This window comes from Girardinichthys multiradiatus, chromosome 7 (genome assembly GCF_021462225.1).
Source record: "Girardinichthys multiradiatus isolate DD_20200921_A chromosome 7, DD_fGirMul_XY1, whole genome shotgun sequence".
Taxonomy (NCBI): domain Eukaryota; kingdom Metazoa; phylum Chordata; class Actinopteri; order Cyprinodontiformes; family Goodeidae; genus Girardinichthys; species Girardinichthys multiradiatus.
In genome coordinates this window covers 32,945,566-32,962,846 of record NC_061800.1, presented here as the reverse complement: position 1 = coordinate 32,962,846, position 17,281 = coordinate 32,945,566, and the positions used below count along the sequence as shown (strand labels likewise).

The window sequence follows — 17,281 nt, the reverse complement described above, 5'->3', positions numbered from 1 at the left end:
TATAAAATCCCATTCTAATAATATGTTTATGTTAATAAATGTTATTTCACCAAGGGTTCTAATACAAAAAAACAAAAAAACATATATATATATATATATATATATATATATATATATATATATATATATATATATATATTTTATATATATGTATATATATATATATATATATATATATATATATATTAAGCTTGACAGGAGAGAAATACCTTTGCATAACAATGATATGAAAGCCTGACTACCATTGACAATTTAATTAAAAGGATTTTAATTAAAAGGCTTAAAGTAGCCATATCAGCTGAGCCATGCTGTGTGCATTTGTATCTGTGCTCATAACAAAAAGATTCTTTTTGAAACCTCCAGTAAAGCTTCACACTTATTTATCTCTGTTCCTCCATTTTCATCAAAGGTTTGATTTGTTCTATTTCTATTTTGTATCCTTATTTTTTAAAGCACGTTGTGTCTAGGGTTACACTCACAGGGGAACTTGTTAAGTTATTTGCATACAGATTGGAAAACAATGGTAAAATGAGACTTTCAATTCAGGAATATATTCAACTAATTAAGCTCTAGATCTTTATTCTACTTCTGATCAACATTTCTTAATAGCTAGCTTGCCAGGAAAACAAGCATAAAATATGACATTTGGCCCCAACTAGAAAGTGCATACAAATCAGAGCCAACATTTATGTTTGGCTTAGAGACAGGACAGGTTGTAAAATTTAACCCTTATTATTCATAGTAATCTGTTATATAGACCTTTGTAACAGTATAGACTGGGTCACTTTATACATTTGTGTTGCCATAAATTTGAACATGTTGAAAACATGCCATTATTTTTTTTATATGATTCACATAAATCTGTGAACCTTTCTTTTTTTCAGTATTTACAACTTCCCCACATGACATTTAAATGTTGTCCTTGTGATTTTCTATTGTGTCATGCAGGAATATGCACACAAATTACAAATTTACAGTGTTGAGGAAGTAAAAAAATAAGAATGGTCATAGCCAGCGCGGAGCCACCGAGGGTAGCTCCCTGTAGCAGTCCTCCAGCAGAGCCCGCGCAGCCGGGGCCTCAGGCAGGCTGGGTGACGGTATGTAGAAAGCATAGTCCTTGATCCCAGCCCTCAGGTCACCACCGGTGTGTTTCTAACAGATTTTCTCTGCTCAGCGACACACCCACTGAGAAGCCAACTCTGGTAATTGGCAGCTCCATAGTCAGAAACGTGGCACTAGAGACACCAGCGACCATAGTCAAATGTCTGCCAGGGGCCAAAACGGTGATGATACTCAGCTTTACTTATCCATAAATCCTGATGAGCCCAACCAGTTAGATAGACTACAAGAATGTCTTGAAGATATAAAAACTTGGATGGCTTAAAATGTTTCGCTTCTAAATTCAGACAAGACAGAAGTTGTCGTCTTTGGACCAGAGTCTTTCAAAAAGAAACTGCTTAGTTAATCACTTAACCTGGATGGCATTAAATTGACCTCCGATAATAAAGTAAAAAACCTTGGTGTTATTTTTGACCAGGACATGTCATTTAAATCCCATATTAAAAAGGTTTCTAGGATTTCCTTCTTTCACCTCTGGAACATGGCCAAACTTTTAAATATCTTGTCAAGGAGTTACGCTGAAAAACTAGTCCATGCATTTGTTACTTCAAGGCTGGACTATTGTAATTCTTTACTATCAGGATGTCCACAAAATGCAGTTAAAAGCCTTCAGCTGATTCAAAATGCTGCAGCAAGAGGTCTGATGAAAATTAAAAAGTGAGATCATATTTCTCCTATTTTAGCTTCCCTTCATTGGCTCCCTGTTAAATCCAGAATAGAATTTAAAATTCTCCTCCTCACATATAAAGCCCTTAATGATCTAGCTCCATCATACATCAGAAATCTGATTGTTCCATATATTCGTAAAAGGACACTTCGTTCTCAGACTGCAGGTTTACTGGTGGTTCCTAGAGTCTCTAGAAGTAGAATGGGAGGCAGATCCTTTAGTTATCAGGCTCCTCTCCTGTGGAACCAGCTTTCGGTTTTGGTCCATGAGGCACACACCCTGTCTACTTTTAAGGCTAGGCTTAAAACTTTCCTTTTTGATAAAGCTTATAGTTAGAGTGGCTTAGGTTATCCTGAGCTATCTTCCTTATTTTTACCTCCGTCTTCCTCCCTCCCTGTTGGATGGAGTAAGGGGGGTCAGGTTTAGCCTAAACCGGCTCAGTTATGTGCAAACACACCCTCCATTTCTACAACCTGTATGACCCCCTCTCTTTTCCAATGGTTATAATCAGTCTGACAGAGAGAAGTATCCCAATCCTTGTAGTTTTTAGTATAACAATGACCATCAGTGGGACCCTTTGTGGGGTGCCTTGAGACGACATTGTTGTAAATAAACGCTGTTTAACTAAATAATCTGAACTGAAACTATCTGTGTAGCTATGTTGCTATAGGCTTAGGCTGCTGGAGGACATAATGACCACTTTCACCCTCTTCGCTACATTCTCACACTACTCTCCAATTTTGCATTATTTGTTGTTATTTCAGCTTTTAACTTTGTTCTCTCTTTTCTCTTCCTAGAAGCTACACCCGGCCTGGCTCTGTGTCTACCTGTGACAACTTTCTGGAGAGGGGAATCGTCCAAGCTTCTGCTGGCAACATCTTAATGCTCACCCTCCACCGATGCTCCACATAGCCCTGTCTTTTAGTGTTAAACCCTTTCTCTCTCCTAGACATGGCGATTGACTGAGCTTAACTGTAACTAACTGTATGTGCTCTCTTTCACACTCTAACCTTGAAAACTGGCTCAGAGTTTATCTGTTCTTTCTTTCTAGGTGAAACAACTAAAGGAGCTACATCCATTAACATTTACTTTTCCTTCCCACAGTACGTACTCCTGGATCAGTGCTTCTTTGTTCTCTTTGTGTCTCTGCTCTGTTCTCTCTAACCCCCAGTCGGTCGTGGCAGATGGCCGGTCACACTGAGCCTGTTTCTGCTGGAGGTTTCTTCCTGTTAAAAGGGAGTTTTTCCTCTCCACTCCTCTCCACTGTCGCTACATGCTCATCCGGGAGGAGTGAATGCTGCAAGTCACTGACTGGATGCAATCTGCTGGGTTTCCTTGGACAGAAAGGCGACTGTGGCTCAGCAGGAAGAGTAGTTGTCTTGCAATCAGAAGGTTGTGGGTTTGATTTCAGCTTCCTCCTGCCATATGTCGATGTGCCCCTGGGCAAGGCACTTAACCTCAAGTTGCCTACTGATCTGTGTATCGGTGTATGAATGTGTGAGTGTTAATGAGTGCAATTGGGTGAATGTGGCTCTAGTGTAAAGTGCTTTGAGTGGTCTGTATGACTGGAAAAGCGCTATATAAGTTTAGTCCATTTAGAAAAACTTTTTATCCAATTTGAATAAATAACTAACTTTGACTGCACTGTTCAATGGTTAGGATTAATTGGAATGCATGTACCTGACTGTTGTGAAGTGTCTTGAGACAACATGTGTTGTGAATTGGCACTATATAAATAAAACTGAATTGAATTGAATATTTAAATTAAAAGATCAAAAAGTGAACATCAACTTCTTTTAAACAGTATACACATATAAATATACATACATAAAAAGATACAGACATCAGAATTTATAAGACAATAAATAAAGTTCATTTCAGTGATTATTATGGTTTATAGACATTAAAATAACCATGTGAAATGAAATAAATATATCTAAACTTCTAGAACAAATCCCAAAACAGGCAACTTCTGAAATTAATAATAAACAACATTTGACTTCCTAAATGCATTAGGAAGACTTGGATTCTGAAGACATGGATTCAGAAGGCACACACTGCTCCTGATCTTCAGTTTTATCACTTCACAAACACAAAATTTAATAAATATCATGCAACACAGCAGACAGGTCAGGGATAAAATAGTTAAGAAGTTCAAAACAATATCCCAGTTTTAAACATCCCATAGAGCGTATTTATTGTCCATTATCTACAAATGAAATGGCTATGGCACAACTGCAAACCTACAAAAACACAGCGGTCCATCTAAACCAACAGGCTGGACTAGGAGAGCATTAATGAGAAAGTCAGCTATGAGGCCAATGGAAACTCTAGAGCTACCCACTTCAGGTGTGAGAATCTGTTGACAGAACAACCAGGCAGTTTGCCACTGTGCACTTTACAAATCTCACCACTATGGAAGAGTAGTAGGAACAAAGCCATTAATAAAATAAATCCACAAGTCCTGTTTGCAGATTGCCACAAGCCATGTAGAACACACAGCAAACATGTTGAAGGTGTTCTGGTCAGATGAGAACAAAATTAAACTTTTTGGCCTACAAGCAAAACCCCATGTGTGGTTGAAACACCTGAACACATCACCCCTACTGTGAAACATTGTGGTAGTAGTATAATGCTGTAGAGATGCTTGTCCTCAACAGAGGCATGAAAGCTAGATGTTGGCGGGGAGATGGATCAAGTTAAATACAGGACAATCCTGAAAGAAAAGGTACTGTATTTATTCTGACACAATCACAGAATACTACTTGTATACAGTATGTCTGAATCCAGGCTATGTGAGCAGCTGGATGTTTTAATAAAGCCAAGCGCCATTTAAATTGTTATAAAACTAACATCTATTTTACTGAATTAGACAAACCGAATATAGGGGAGTTCCAGTATTATAGACAGGAAAAAAACTCTAAAAGAAACAATTTGAGGAAACCCAACCCAGGCACGGAATAAATATGCAAGGCCTGTCAAGGTTTTAAAACAGAGATTATAGTGGCTATCCTGCCTTAAGGAAACTTTGTTAATCAATTTTCCTAAAATGTACAGATCCTTTTTTCTTGGAGGATTTTGCACATCCCTGAAAAAATTTACCTTGTTGGAGTCCATGCGTGTGCGAGGAGTGTATGCCAGAGGTGGAATGTTAAAGGAGTGAGGAACCAAGTACTCCTCAGCATCCATCAGGTCATCCAGCTCATCCTCTTCTAACAGACTCTGGAAGAACTTGCTATCATTGGGGCTGGGCAGCTTCATGCGGTCATCACCCTGATAAAAGACGAGGGTTGATGTGTGGGTTATTTAGAAGTTCATGTTACAACCATTGTTTTTATAAGACAAAATTGGTGAATTATAATGTGTTGCATTATTTAATCAGCAAAGTTTCTTATTTATGCAGTTCTGCATAATAGTTTGCCAGATTGTTAAACTTCTATGGTAAAATTTCACATTCTCTTTCTTTCTGATGAAATAAAAACTGTAAGAATATAGATCCAGTTTGAATAAGTCCAACAGTGTACAGACAAGCTTTTTCTATGAATGTTCCTTTATATTATTTCTCAAATAGTTTGTGAGAATACCTACTTGGATGACCAGGTATCGCTGGGGATCACGAGCCATCCGAGTGAACTCTGCAGCTAGCTCCTTGAACTTGGGTCGACTGTCTGCATCAATCATCCAGCCTGTGGAAATGTGTTTGCATTAAGTACAGACCATTGGAATTGAATATACATATACCCTTTGGCATAATGTGTCCTTTAGCCCATGACTTCAAGTTTGACCCTAGTACTTAATATGCTTATTAGATAAATTTTTTAGCAGCATCTAGCAACTCATAAAGATGAAGTTATTCTTCATAAGTACATGTAGTAAAACACTTCTGCTGTGTCTAATATGCACAGCAGATTTCCGGTTACAGTGCCTTAACAAGTGTTAATACCTCTCTAATTATTTTAACATTCTGTCATCTTGTGACTAAAGTCAATGTATTTCATTAGAATTTTATGTGATAGACCAGCATAAAGTAGTGCATTATTGTAAATTAAGGTTATAAAAATAAAAACCCAGTCAAGGATAACATTCATCAAAGAATCACCCAAGAGGCCCATTGTAATGCTGAAGGAGTTGCTGAGATCTGCAGCTCAGGTAAGTGAATCTGACAAAAAAAATTTTAGTCATGCACTCCAAGGATATGGCCTTTATGGCAGAGTGTCAAAAAGAAAGCCAAAAGAGTAAAATAATTTTGTTTGCAGTTTGGGAAAGGTATGTATTGAAAAAGAATTAAACTAAAGTTGAGCTTTTTGACCAATGTGCAAAACTCTGTGTGTGGTGGAAAACTATGGTTGAATGTCACTCTGAACACACCTTTCCCACTGTGAAACATTGAGGTAGCAGCATTGTGATGTGGGGATGCTTTTCTTCAGCTGGCCAGGGTTGATAATAAGATAAATGGAGCTAAATATAGGGACATTTCAGAAGAAAGGCTGCAAACAAGACTGACAAACTGTGGAAATGCTCAAGAGGTATGAATACATTTGAAAAGCACTGTAAAATCACTATAATTTAGCTATAATTTCATTGGAATATTTTTATTTCTACCTAGCTTGCAATAATTTATTAAATAGATAGAAAATGTTTATATATAGCTTAATTTTTGTCTCAATAAAATCATTTCACTTGCTTAAGTGACAGACAAGAGAGTATTTTATCTATTTTCTTTAAGATGTCATATTCTTAGTTGTGTGAAAATGAGCAACTACATATTTTCTAAAAATGTTTTTACATGTAGTCACTTTTTCAGCTTAAATACATATGTTTAAGTTTCATCATTAGAATGGCCATATGGAGAAATGTGCTGCCCTGCCAGTTTTACTGGTGGACACATGGATACAACACGAAAGCAATCATGTGATCTGACCTCATCTGTGCATCAAGGGAAATAGGATGAAATGAACACAGAGGTAATACAGATTAGGTAGAAAGTGGTAAAAACCAACTGATTAGAAAGGAAACATGTCATTATTTTCCTGACATATGTTTTGTTTTAAGTCACTCTTCATGTATGCATTTTGCATATAACATTGTGTAAAAAGAAAGCAAGCAACAGTGCAGTCACATGCATTTTGTCTTCTCTCTACTGCTTGCCAGGTTGGCGCAGGATCAGGGTGGTAGAAAAAAGTCAAGGTGGCAATGACAGCCAGAGGCTTCATGTCACTGAGCAGTGGACAAGGCCAGTCTGTAACTGGCAGCAAGTCTTTTTCCTGGCAACAACAACCAGATGTTATAGTGCTGCCTGATGGCATTCTATGAGTGTTGGCCAAGTCATGCCAAAAGGCTGGTGCTACAGTTCACAGTTGGTTTGAAAGACAAAACTTAAAATTTTCCTCTTTAAGTGGGTATGAACTTTACTTTTTATTATTTATATAGTATCTATACTATATATTTAGTTTAATACTGATAAATGAATGGACATTGTGAAAACAACAGGGTCTTAATAACAGATTCACAATAACACAGACTTCTGCGCAATGTGTGCAATAAAGACAACCATGTAAATTTTGATGGATATTTGACTTGCACCACTTTTAAGAATTTTGATTTGCTTTTGTTACAGAGCCTGTGTTAATTTAGATACACAAATTTAAAATACCTGCTAGCAAATTACCTCAAAGACCCAATGTAAATAATAAAATACACAAAATCCTCTGGAACTTTTCTAGTACTTGCACTATTGCTGCTAAATATAACATAAAAGAAAATACAAACATTACAAGACAAAATAAAAAGAAAACTTAGGATTGGTGCAACCTTGTTAGAGTCCTACTTCTTGGGGAATATGCTCACAAAATCTATGTATGGTGTAGTAATACAAATTAGTCTTTACAACCCGAGACTCTAGTTTATGTTGTTTTATGCATATAAAAATTACTTTCTGTTGCTTTGCTTGCACATACATTTAACCATGACCATATAGACATCAATGGTACAGATGGGTGGCTGAGGAAGACGCTCTCCTTTCTCCAGCAGATCTGGAATATCCCTGGTAGGAATTCCATCATATGGTTTCCCTCCGAAGGTCATAAGTTCCCATATGGTTACACCTTTGAAGACAAAGATGGATGGAAAAGGAATGTTAGATTGCAATGATCAGTACAGAGGTAATGCACATGATGCCATTGCCAATGTCTTGCATTGCGGTTAACCTCCAAGTGGGAAGAAAAAAAAACCCTCACAATGACTGCAGACTGTAAAGGTGGCTCACCATAGCTCCAAACGTCACTCTGGTGAGTAAACTTCCTGTAATGGATACACTCCAGGGCCATCCATTTGATTGGCATCTGCAGTGTAGACGCACGCATATGTTAATAATGTATACATGTACATATTAACCAATGCAATCTGTTAAAATTAAACTTTCATATGCAAGAAAACATTTCTGCAATGCAGATTTGAATTGTGTAATTTTGAAAGAACTGTCTGTTTCAGGCATGTTGGGGAGTAAAACGTGAAGACAGTTTAAAAGGAAACAAGGTTTGGGAAAACCAACATCAAAAAGGAATTTCCCCCCCAAACAATATCTACCTAACCACCCACAGGCTGAGACAGAAACACACATGTTCAGACTAAGATGCACTGAAATAAGAAGAGACATAAAGGAGGGGTGTCTGGGATCAAGCTTAACACTGTAATTAGATTTGAAGTCCAATTCCATTGATTACAGTGATAGAGGTTGAGAGGAGAAGAGATGTCGAAGGTTAGCCTGCCTTTCTTTAACAGCTAAGGGGATAACGCCTCAGCACTTATCGCTGACAGAAACCACAATGAACGTAAGAGGATAAGGAGTGAGAGAGGAGGAATATGGTTGCTTGTGAAAAGACGGTTTCAAAACAAGTCATAAGTCAAGCAAAGGATAAACAAAGATTAGAAAAGGTCAGAGACCTGTGCTCACACAGCCCCGAGGACAGATTTGTTCACTACGTTTACAGGGTTTTGAGATCTCTTCTCCCCTGTTAGAGACACTCACAGCTATTGTGCTTTCAGAGGCATGACCACATGAGACAAATCTTGCATAATATTTGCACAAAAATAAAACAGAAAATCTATGCTCTAAAAAAAAAAAAAAAGAAAGAAAAGTTGCCAGTTGTGTGATTTTGGTAAGTACTGCCTTTCTCTTAGGAAGTAAGTAAGCATAGCAACGACTTTTGTCAAGATAAATAAATAATACATCCTGGGTTTATTGCATTTTGAACAGCTCAATAGTGAATTGCAATAATTAAAAACACTTATTAATAGCAAACATTATGATTTGTTAATTGTTGATTTAATGACGAGGTGGTGTCAATGTTTGTAAAAAAAAAGATGCTGAAATTCACCTTTCCTCCATCAGCATTATATTCTTTTTCATTGACATCCAGCAGCCGGGTAAGGCCAAAGTCGGTGATCTTGATGTGGTTTGGAGATTTGACAAGAACGTTTCGGGCCGCCAGATCTCTGTGGACCAGTCTACGCTCCTCCAGATACATCATTCCCTGCAATGCAGACATTCACGCACAAGGGTACAGACAGAGATAATGTTTTTCTATAGAATCCATTTGCATAGAAAACATACTGCGTCAGCTCTAATAAGTGTGCTTTGGTACACAGTAAAAGGCACCATATACCAACTGTAAAGTTCCTATGAGCAGAACTTTAAAAACGTTTTTAGTCTTGCCATTGATTCCCAATTGGACTAAGGTGTAAAATTTGAATGGACCACTCTAACCCATGAATATGCTTTGATCTAAACTCAGGTTCTGCTCCATTCTTGCCATTTCTAGATGTGTCCCTGGTCCAGTACACCTACATCAAATGGATGAATTACCTATTTAGAATGCAGTCTATTTTAATTCAATCTGAAAAGACTCATAAGGAAAAGGATGGCAATTATAAAAGTTTTAATGATACATGATTACATGGTTATTTCTTTGGCGCTCGGACCTGGGAGGAAGACATGAATGCTGAAAATGTCATGAGCTAAGATGTACATTTTCTTTTAAGGTTTAGAGATTTCTTCTCCCTGATCCGATACTGGTGGTGGATTGGCGGCCAGGGAGTGAGGAAGCCGGGAGGAGATGAGAAGGAAGATGGTGGAGGTGGGGTGGAGGAGGGATGAGCTCAGCTGACAAGCGAGGATATACATGGGTCCTTCCTGGTCCTTAAAAGCGAGGCATCGGAAGGTGATTGGATGAAGAGTAATTGGAAGGAGCAGGTGGTGAAGGTGAGTCTTTCATTCTGAATTTTCGTCAAAAACTCCATCAATCCTGATTATAACCTAAATATTTGTTTCAGTTGTATTGAAGTCAAGACACATGTAAAAGTTGCAGTACACTGGCAGTCAGCAATGGAATTTTGTTACCTGTGATCTTATTTTCTAATTTTGGCTGTATTATTAGGTTTTGTCCTGCTGGAGGGACAGTCTTTGCAATGGTCTCAGGTTTATTGCAGCCTATAAGAGTTTTGTTTAGTTATTTTTTGCCCTGTATGATCAGCTTCTTTGTCTCTTTCGAAAAACAAGTGAAGTGACAAAAATATGCCAACAAATGGTATTGTTCTGAGGGTGTTCTTTGGAATTGCAGCAGTTCTGGGATGTTTGTCTTAATAGGGACACCGTAGCGCTGAGGTTTTGCCATGAAAGCTGCCATATCCCGCACAGTTTGCTTTTACTGCCTGTAAGGTAAGCTGCATCTGCGGTGTACTATAATACAATATACACCAATAGGTGCCTAATATTGTTCATGCAGCTAATTATTTAGCATGTTAGAAGTGTCAACTGAGTTAATGTATGTTTACTAAACTACTGTTTCATTGACAAGATTTAAGTTATCACATAGACACATATTACAGCATTGTTTATGGTTGGTATTTGACATGGTGAAGATGGCGCTAGAATAACCACTGTTACAAAGTACAGATAGTGCAATGTGGGCGCATACTATTGTCTGTTGTATGCTGTTGAAGACAATTACTTTATTTTATTGTTTTATTTTGTTCTAAACGACTGAACGTGCTAAGCACACTTTGCTATTACTGCCTGTAAGGTGTAAGAAGAGCGACTGGATGGAATAGATGCTCCAAAGTCTTGCCACAACGCAGAATCCTGTATCTGGTGCCTCTGTTTCCGCATGGAACACACCTCGCCTACATCCAAAACACAACGCAGAGTTCACGGGGTGTCTTCCACAAGCCACGGACGCACAGAGGGATAGTCTGGGTTACACAAGCATTCCCAAATCATGATCCTTCTATGACCAGGTTTCATGTGGGGATGGTGTGTTCAGAGTAATTTCCAAAGTTAATTTTCTGCCACAAATGGCATCTGAATGTAAGTCAAAATGTTTCATCTGAGCACAGCACCTTCTTACACATGTTTGTAATGTCCCTACATGGCTTGTGGCAAACTGCTTCTGATGACTTTCTTTGAGTAATTCCTTTTTTCTCACCAAACTTATATGAACACCTGTTAACAGATTCTCCCACCTGAACCACTGACCGCTATAGCTCCTCCGGAGTTATCATAAGTCTCTTGGCTGCTTCTCTGATTAAGGCTCTCCTTGCTCAGCCTGTCAGTTTAAGTAGACAGCCATGTCTACTTAAGTTTGCAGTTTTGCTATACTCTTTTGACTTTTGGATGATTAATTATTTTTCCTTCCAGCTCCCAGTTATGCGCTACAGTAATTTGTGTTCGTCTAATACACAGAATCCTAACAAAGTTCATTGAAATTTCTGCATGTAATGTGACAAATGAGGAACTGAATTTATCGCTCGTGCACTGTACTATAGGGTATTGCAACAGCGTGTGAAGTACATGGAGGTCTGACTCCCTGCTTGTATCTCCATTTGCTTTCATCATTGTCAACAGTAGTATGATCATTACCATCATCAAATCCATATTATAGCTTTGATACCTCTTTGTGTCATTATCATTACAACCATATTGTTATTTCATGGTGATAACTCTCGGCAACAACTAGAATAAAAGATCTTCTAATTGCCGAAGGCCATGTTATGTAATAACACCATCATCCACAAGTATCAACAGATCCCATAAGCGTGAAAAGTGGTGGAGGAAAACATATAAACGTTCAAAGTAATTAAGAAACCACATCTGAACTCTTCTGATCAGATTTAATCATTGTTTTAAACTTTTAAGATTGCTCTTTTTTCTCACAAACTTTTATTTGCTTAAATTAACTGACCATGTATTAGAATTTGAACATAGATATGCAGCCCACTTTTTTCAAGAAAAAATTGAAAGTCCTCAACAAACTCAAAACTAAACCAAGCCTTTAGCTTTTAGATTATACTATGTTTTTTCTGAAGTTTAAAGTTGAAAAAACATTTGCCTAAAACTACGTGGGTAATTTCTTTCTGACTAAACCTAATCTTTTTTTTTCATCAAAAGTAGGTCTAAACAGCAAAAAATTTTTTTATAACTGAATAAAAGCGTAGACTTCAGGGTAAAACTATGATAAACATTTTACAATTCTGTATAGAAACCAAGACTTAGGGGCCAATTCACAAAGGTTTTTGCTGGTGGTAAATGTGTGAAAATGCCTTTCTAATTCTGAAACTAGAAGCAAAGACAAGTGTGCTCTCAGAATAGAGCTACTGAACAAACAGCGCCCATCTACACTGCCACCAATATTTATATATAATTCTTTATATTACTGCCAAAGCAAATATCTTTGCATTTTCATCTACCAGGACTGCCTAAATCATGTTGCCTTTTCACATTCAGAATACAAATGTAATGATTGTGGTGAATTACAAGAGCTACTTCACATGCAGACATTCTAAACAGACCTCAAATAAATTAACACTGCATAAAAGATCCATCTGAACTGTACTACTTAGGTGAGGTACATACACTTACCAGCCACTTTATTAGGTACACCTTGCTAGTACCAGACTGGACCCCCTTTTGCCTTCAGAACTGCCTTAATCCTTTGTGGCATAGATTCAACAAGGTACTGGAAACATTCCTCAGAGAGTTTGGTCCTTACTGACATAATAGCATCATACAGAGGCTGCAGATTTGTCGGCTGCCCATCCATGATGCAAATCACCCATTCCACCACATCAAAAATGTGCTCTATTGTATTGAGATCTGGTGACTGTGGAGGCCATTTGAGTCCAGTGAAATCATTGTCATGTTCAAGAAACCAGTCTGAGATGAGTCGTGCTTTATGACATGGCGCGTTATCCTGCTGGAAGTAACCATGAGAAGATGGGTACACTGTGATCATAAAGGGATGGACATGGTCAGCAACAATACTCAGGTAGGCTGTGGCGTTGACACAATGCTCAGTTGGTACTAAGGGGCCCAAAGTGTGCCAAGAAAATAGGATGGATCCATGCTTTCATGTTGTTGACGCCAAATTCTGACCCTACCATCCGAATGTTGCAGCAGATATCGAGACTCATCAGACCAGGCAACGTTTTTCCAATCCTCTATTGTCCAATTTTGGTGAGCCTGTGCGAATTGTATCCTCAATTTCCTGTTCTTAGCTGACAGGTGTTGTGACTATGAATCTGAAAATATTATTTAATATTAATAATTTCATATTTTATCAAATAATATTTTGGTCTGTTAAGGGTTGTCCTGTGAATACCAGCCTAGTAAGGCAGTTGTAATACGACAAAGTCAAAAGGGTGAGCCAAGCTCTGACATTATTGAAGAGCAAAACTCTGCACACACATGGAATGAATTCACACAATTTCTCAAAAATAAGTCAACTCAAAGTCAAACATATTTCAATCAACAAACTCTTTACTAAGCTAAAACAATCCAACTAACTACCAAGCAGAATTAAAGAATAGGGAAGACTAATGAGCTATGTACAATATAAACAAGTTGATTAAAGATGATTGAAAATCATGACCAAAAGAGTGATGCAACATTATCATGCAATGTTATTTATGTTTGAGAACCAAGGATTATCTTGAAGAATCTGGAAATGAAGTTAAGTTAGTCTTGGAACTAACTTAGACAATAATCAGCAACCTTTAGACAACCATTCACAATGCAAGATCAGATAAAACATTATTTTAATAAAATATTGTTTTAAAGAATGATCTGCTGAACAAAACCAACCTTCTGGATGACTAATTCTCAACTGTGTCTCATTAGCTGCCTTTATTTATTAAAATAATATTTCAAGAAATATTATTAAGGGAATAGTTTGGAAAAGAGCCAAAACTTTCTGGAGAAATGGGTCTTAATGGTGTTTCATTAGCTGTTAGCAGTTAAAGCTAACAAAAGAAGCTGATAGCTTAGCACCAGAATCAAACACACGCCTTTAAAATACCATTAATAAAAAGGGGTAAAATGCATAAGCGCGGACGGCGCGTTATGATCAATCCTCTGTGTTAAAACGTCCCCTTTAAAGAAAGTTTGTCTTAACTTTAAAAACACACAAACACAGAACACAAAACTGAGCACGTGTGCTGCAGATAGCCTGCCACCACTAAGATAGCTGAGTTCAACACAAACAAAACCAAACTTCATAACATGAAAAACGTTCAGATCATAAATCTTTCTCTATTACTCTGCCCAAACCCTAGCCTCGTATGAACCATGCTGAGGAGTTGTCCGGGCGACAACGAAGTTTGAAGAAACATCCACTTTGAACGAAGGTTAGCTTCAGCTAACCTCTGAAGCTGTTGGGGGGGGGGCTTGCTGTCGGGCCGACCAAGCTGCACGTTTCCACGGTGATGCGGTCTCTGTTGTCCTCCTTTCAGACTGGGAAACTGCTCCACTTGGCTTCATAGAGACAGCGCCTCTCCAGGGAATTCTCTGGAACACAGTTTGCTTCTGCAGGCCTCAGAGAGAAAGCCAAGCCAGGCTTGTACCTTAATTTCCCCTTTTTATGAATGAATACCGGGTACACAGTAATTCATCCATACTTAACTCAGTGCATATGATCGATGATCGTATGACACCCTTGGATCCAGTTTGAAGAGTTTATGTCTGTTTGCCAGCAAAGAGACATTAGCGCGCTGTGCCTCCCCTGTCCCGATGATCACCGGTGTGGAAGAGAATGATTCCTTGGAAAGGGGGTGCTTTTATACAGCCAGTGGCATCATGGGAAGTCCGCTGCTACCCCCCCTTTTCCATATGTTGAAGTAGGTTAAATGCAATTTATTTTGAAAGTTCCAGAAAGGTTTGTACCACATCTTTCATGTTGTTTCCATGGCTGTAGGTCCCAACACAGGAGTGGCACCTGGTGTGGTATTCTGCAGCTGTAGCCTATACACCTCAAGGTTTGATGTGTTGTGCGTTCAGTTATGCTCTTCTGCATGCCTTGGTTGTAACGAGTGGCTATTTCTGTTACTGTTGCCTTTCTATTAGCTCGAACCAGTCTGGCCATTCTCCTCTGACCTCTGGCATCAACAAGGCATTTGCGCCCACAGAAATGTCACTCACTGGATATTTTCTCTTTTTCGGACCATTCTCTGTAAACCCTAGAGATGTTAGTGCGTGAAAATCTCAGTAGATCAGCAGTTTCTGAAATACTCAGACCAGCCCGTCTGGCAACAACAACCATGCCATGTTCAAAGTCACTTAAATCACCTTTCTTCCCCATTCTGATGTTTTTAAAGTTTAGAGGAGTGCCTCAACATGTCAGGACTAGGAGTTTAAGTAAAATAAATAAAAGTATGGAGTTTTGTCATTTTAATGACTTCTGCATCTGCATTATTTGTGGCTTAACACAGGAAAAATGCAACCTGAGACAAAAAATGAATGCAAATTGCTCCCATCTGCTGTATGTGATCGGTGTGTTTGGATCTGCATGTACGTATTTAGTGCATTCTGCCTTGTGAATCCAGTGCTGCCAATAGCAGGTGCAAAGCAATTGAAAGAAAATTGCACTGGTCTGTGCACTCCCATCAGTCCCTTGAAAGTTCTGTGACCTTTTCTAAAACCACACCTCCTCCTCCATATGCAATTTCTTCTTGTTACAAATACAGCAGAATTTCCTTGTTGTGTCAAATAATTATGTGCTGTCAGCATCTGCATCATTACATTCTATTGGCACAATCAAACTGGCAATATTAATCTATGTTTAATAGGCTTTTACACGTACACATATAAAGAAATAAATACCCTGACGATGAATCTGGCAATGTGAATCAGTTCATTTTGTCCTCAAGCTTCAAAAAGATAATTCCTTTACATCATTTAAAAGCTCTTCAATTTCTACAGCATGATCTTGTGCCAAAAGTCTTTAGTGCCAATTCCAGATCACTGCAAGAGTGGACCCGAAGAAAATAAGAGATGGGTGGTTAATTGGAGAGGGGGAAATAATTTCAAATTGGACAAGCAATAACAGGAGCCACTTTGTTTGAAGTGGCAAAAAGACTGAAAACCCAGGCCCTATTTGGAACAATAACAAATTGCATTTAGCAAGAATGGGATGAACTGAAAATAGGAGTGAATGGAGAGGTGGAGAGTAGCAGAGTAGTCAAAGGTGGGGCTGAGCTAGAGCACTCTAAATGTTAGATTGCATTGGTGGGGCTGTAATCACCCTGCCTCATTTGGCTCCCTCTCAAAGAGGAGTGGGTAGTTTCAGCACACACTTGCACATTTACATACAAACTCAAATGTGACCACAGATCTGTGACACACAGTGATTCCCTCACATGTTGCAGGTATCTGGTGCTTTATTATTAGATTTATGTAAGAGACGACTGTGGCTCAGTGAAAAGAGTGGTCCTCCTGCAATCCGAGGGTTGTGGGTTTGATTCCAGCTTCCTCCGGCTGCATGTCATTGTGCCACTGGGTAAGGCACCTAACCTCACATTGCCTACCGATCTGTGTATGAATGTGTGCGCATTAGTGAGTGCGTCAGGGTGAATGTGGCTCTAGTGTAAAATGGTTTGAGTGGTCAGTATGACTGGACAGGCTATACAAGTCAGTCCATTTACCATTTAAGAGATCATTGTGATATATTAAGCATAAATAACTGTGCAAGTGCAATGAACATGTAATTCCAGGCTATTTGGGTCATCAAAATGGACAATCTGCCTCACTATGCAAGTTTTTACAACTTACATTACTACTTCTTGGTTTGATCCTATGATTTGCCACTGCTGAGCATTAAACCCCTATATGAAATACATGTAAATAGCACTCATTTAGATAGAGATCGGGCTGTTCAAATTTAAAGCAAATATAAAGTGGTTATGTTTGCTGCAACGTATTGTGGTTATTTGCTTCCAGTTAAAAATGTATTGCCTAAAGTTCTGCAGTAAGGGGAATCTGAATAGAATGGTGTGGGTTTAAAGGTATCTAAAGTATGTTAGCCATTACTTACAGTTCCTAAATCATCAACACTATGGCTGTTTGTCATAGTGTATGCTGCCAGATTTTTGACAGATTCCTATTTATACATAAATCGAACCCTGTAATCCCCTCAATTTTCAAGACAATTAAGCAGTAGAAGGAGAATG

The 17,281-nt window shown here is 38.4% G+C and overlaps 1 protein-coding gene across 1 annotated transcript in view; it reads right to left on the bottom strand.

Annotated features, from left to right (window-relative positions):
* Positions 1-17,281, bottom strand: part of LOC124871474 (receptor tyrosine-protein kinase erbB-4-like) — a 473,669-nt gene that overhangs the window by 7,378 nt on the left and 449,010 nt on the right. Inside the window, exons 21-25 of the mRNA XM_047370794.1 lie at positions 9,163-9,318; positions 8,052-8,127; positions 7,744-7,890; positions 5,375-5,472; positions 4,889-5,059 (exon numbers count right to left, since the gene is read on the bottom strand). Of these exons, the coding sequence (XP_047226750.1) occupies positions 4,889-5,059; positions 5,375-5,472; positions 7,744-7,890; positions 8,052-8,127; positions 9,163-9,318 (648 nt within the window). The remainder of the gene's footprint in view (positions 1-4,888; positions 5,060-5,374; positions 5,473-7,743; positions 7,891-8,051; positions 8,128-9,162; positions 9,319-17,281) is intronic.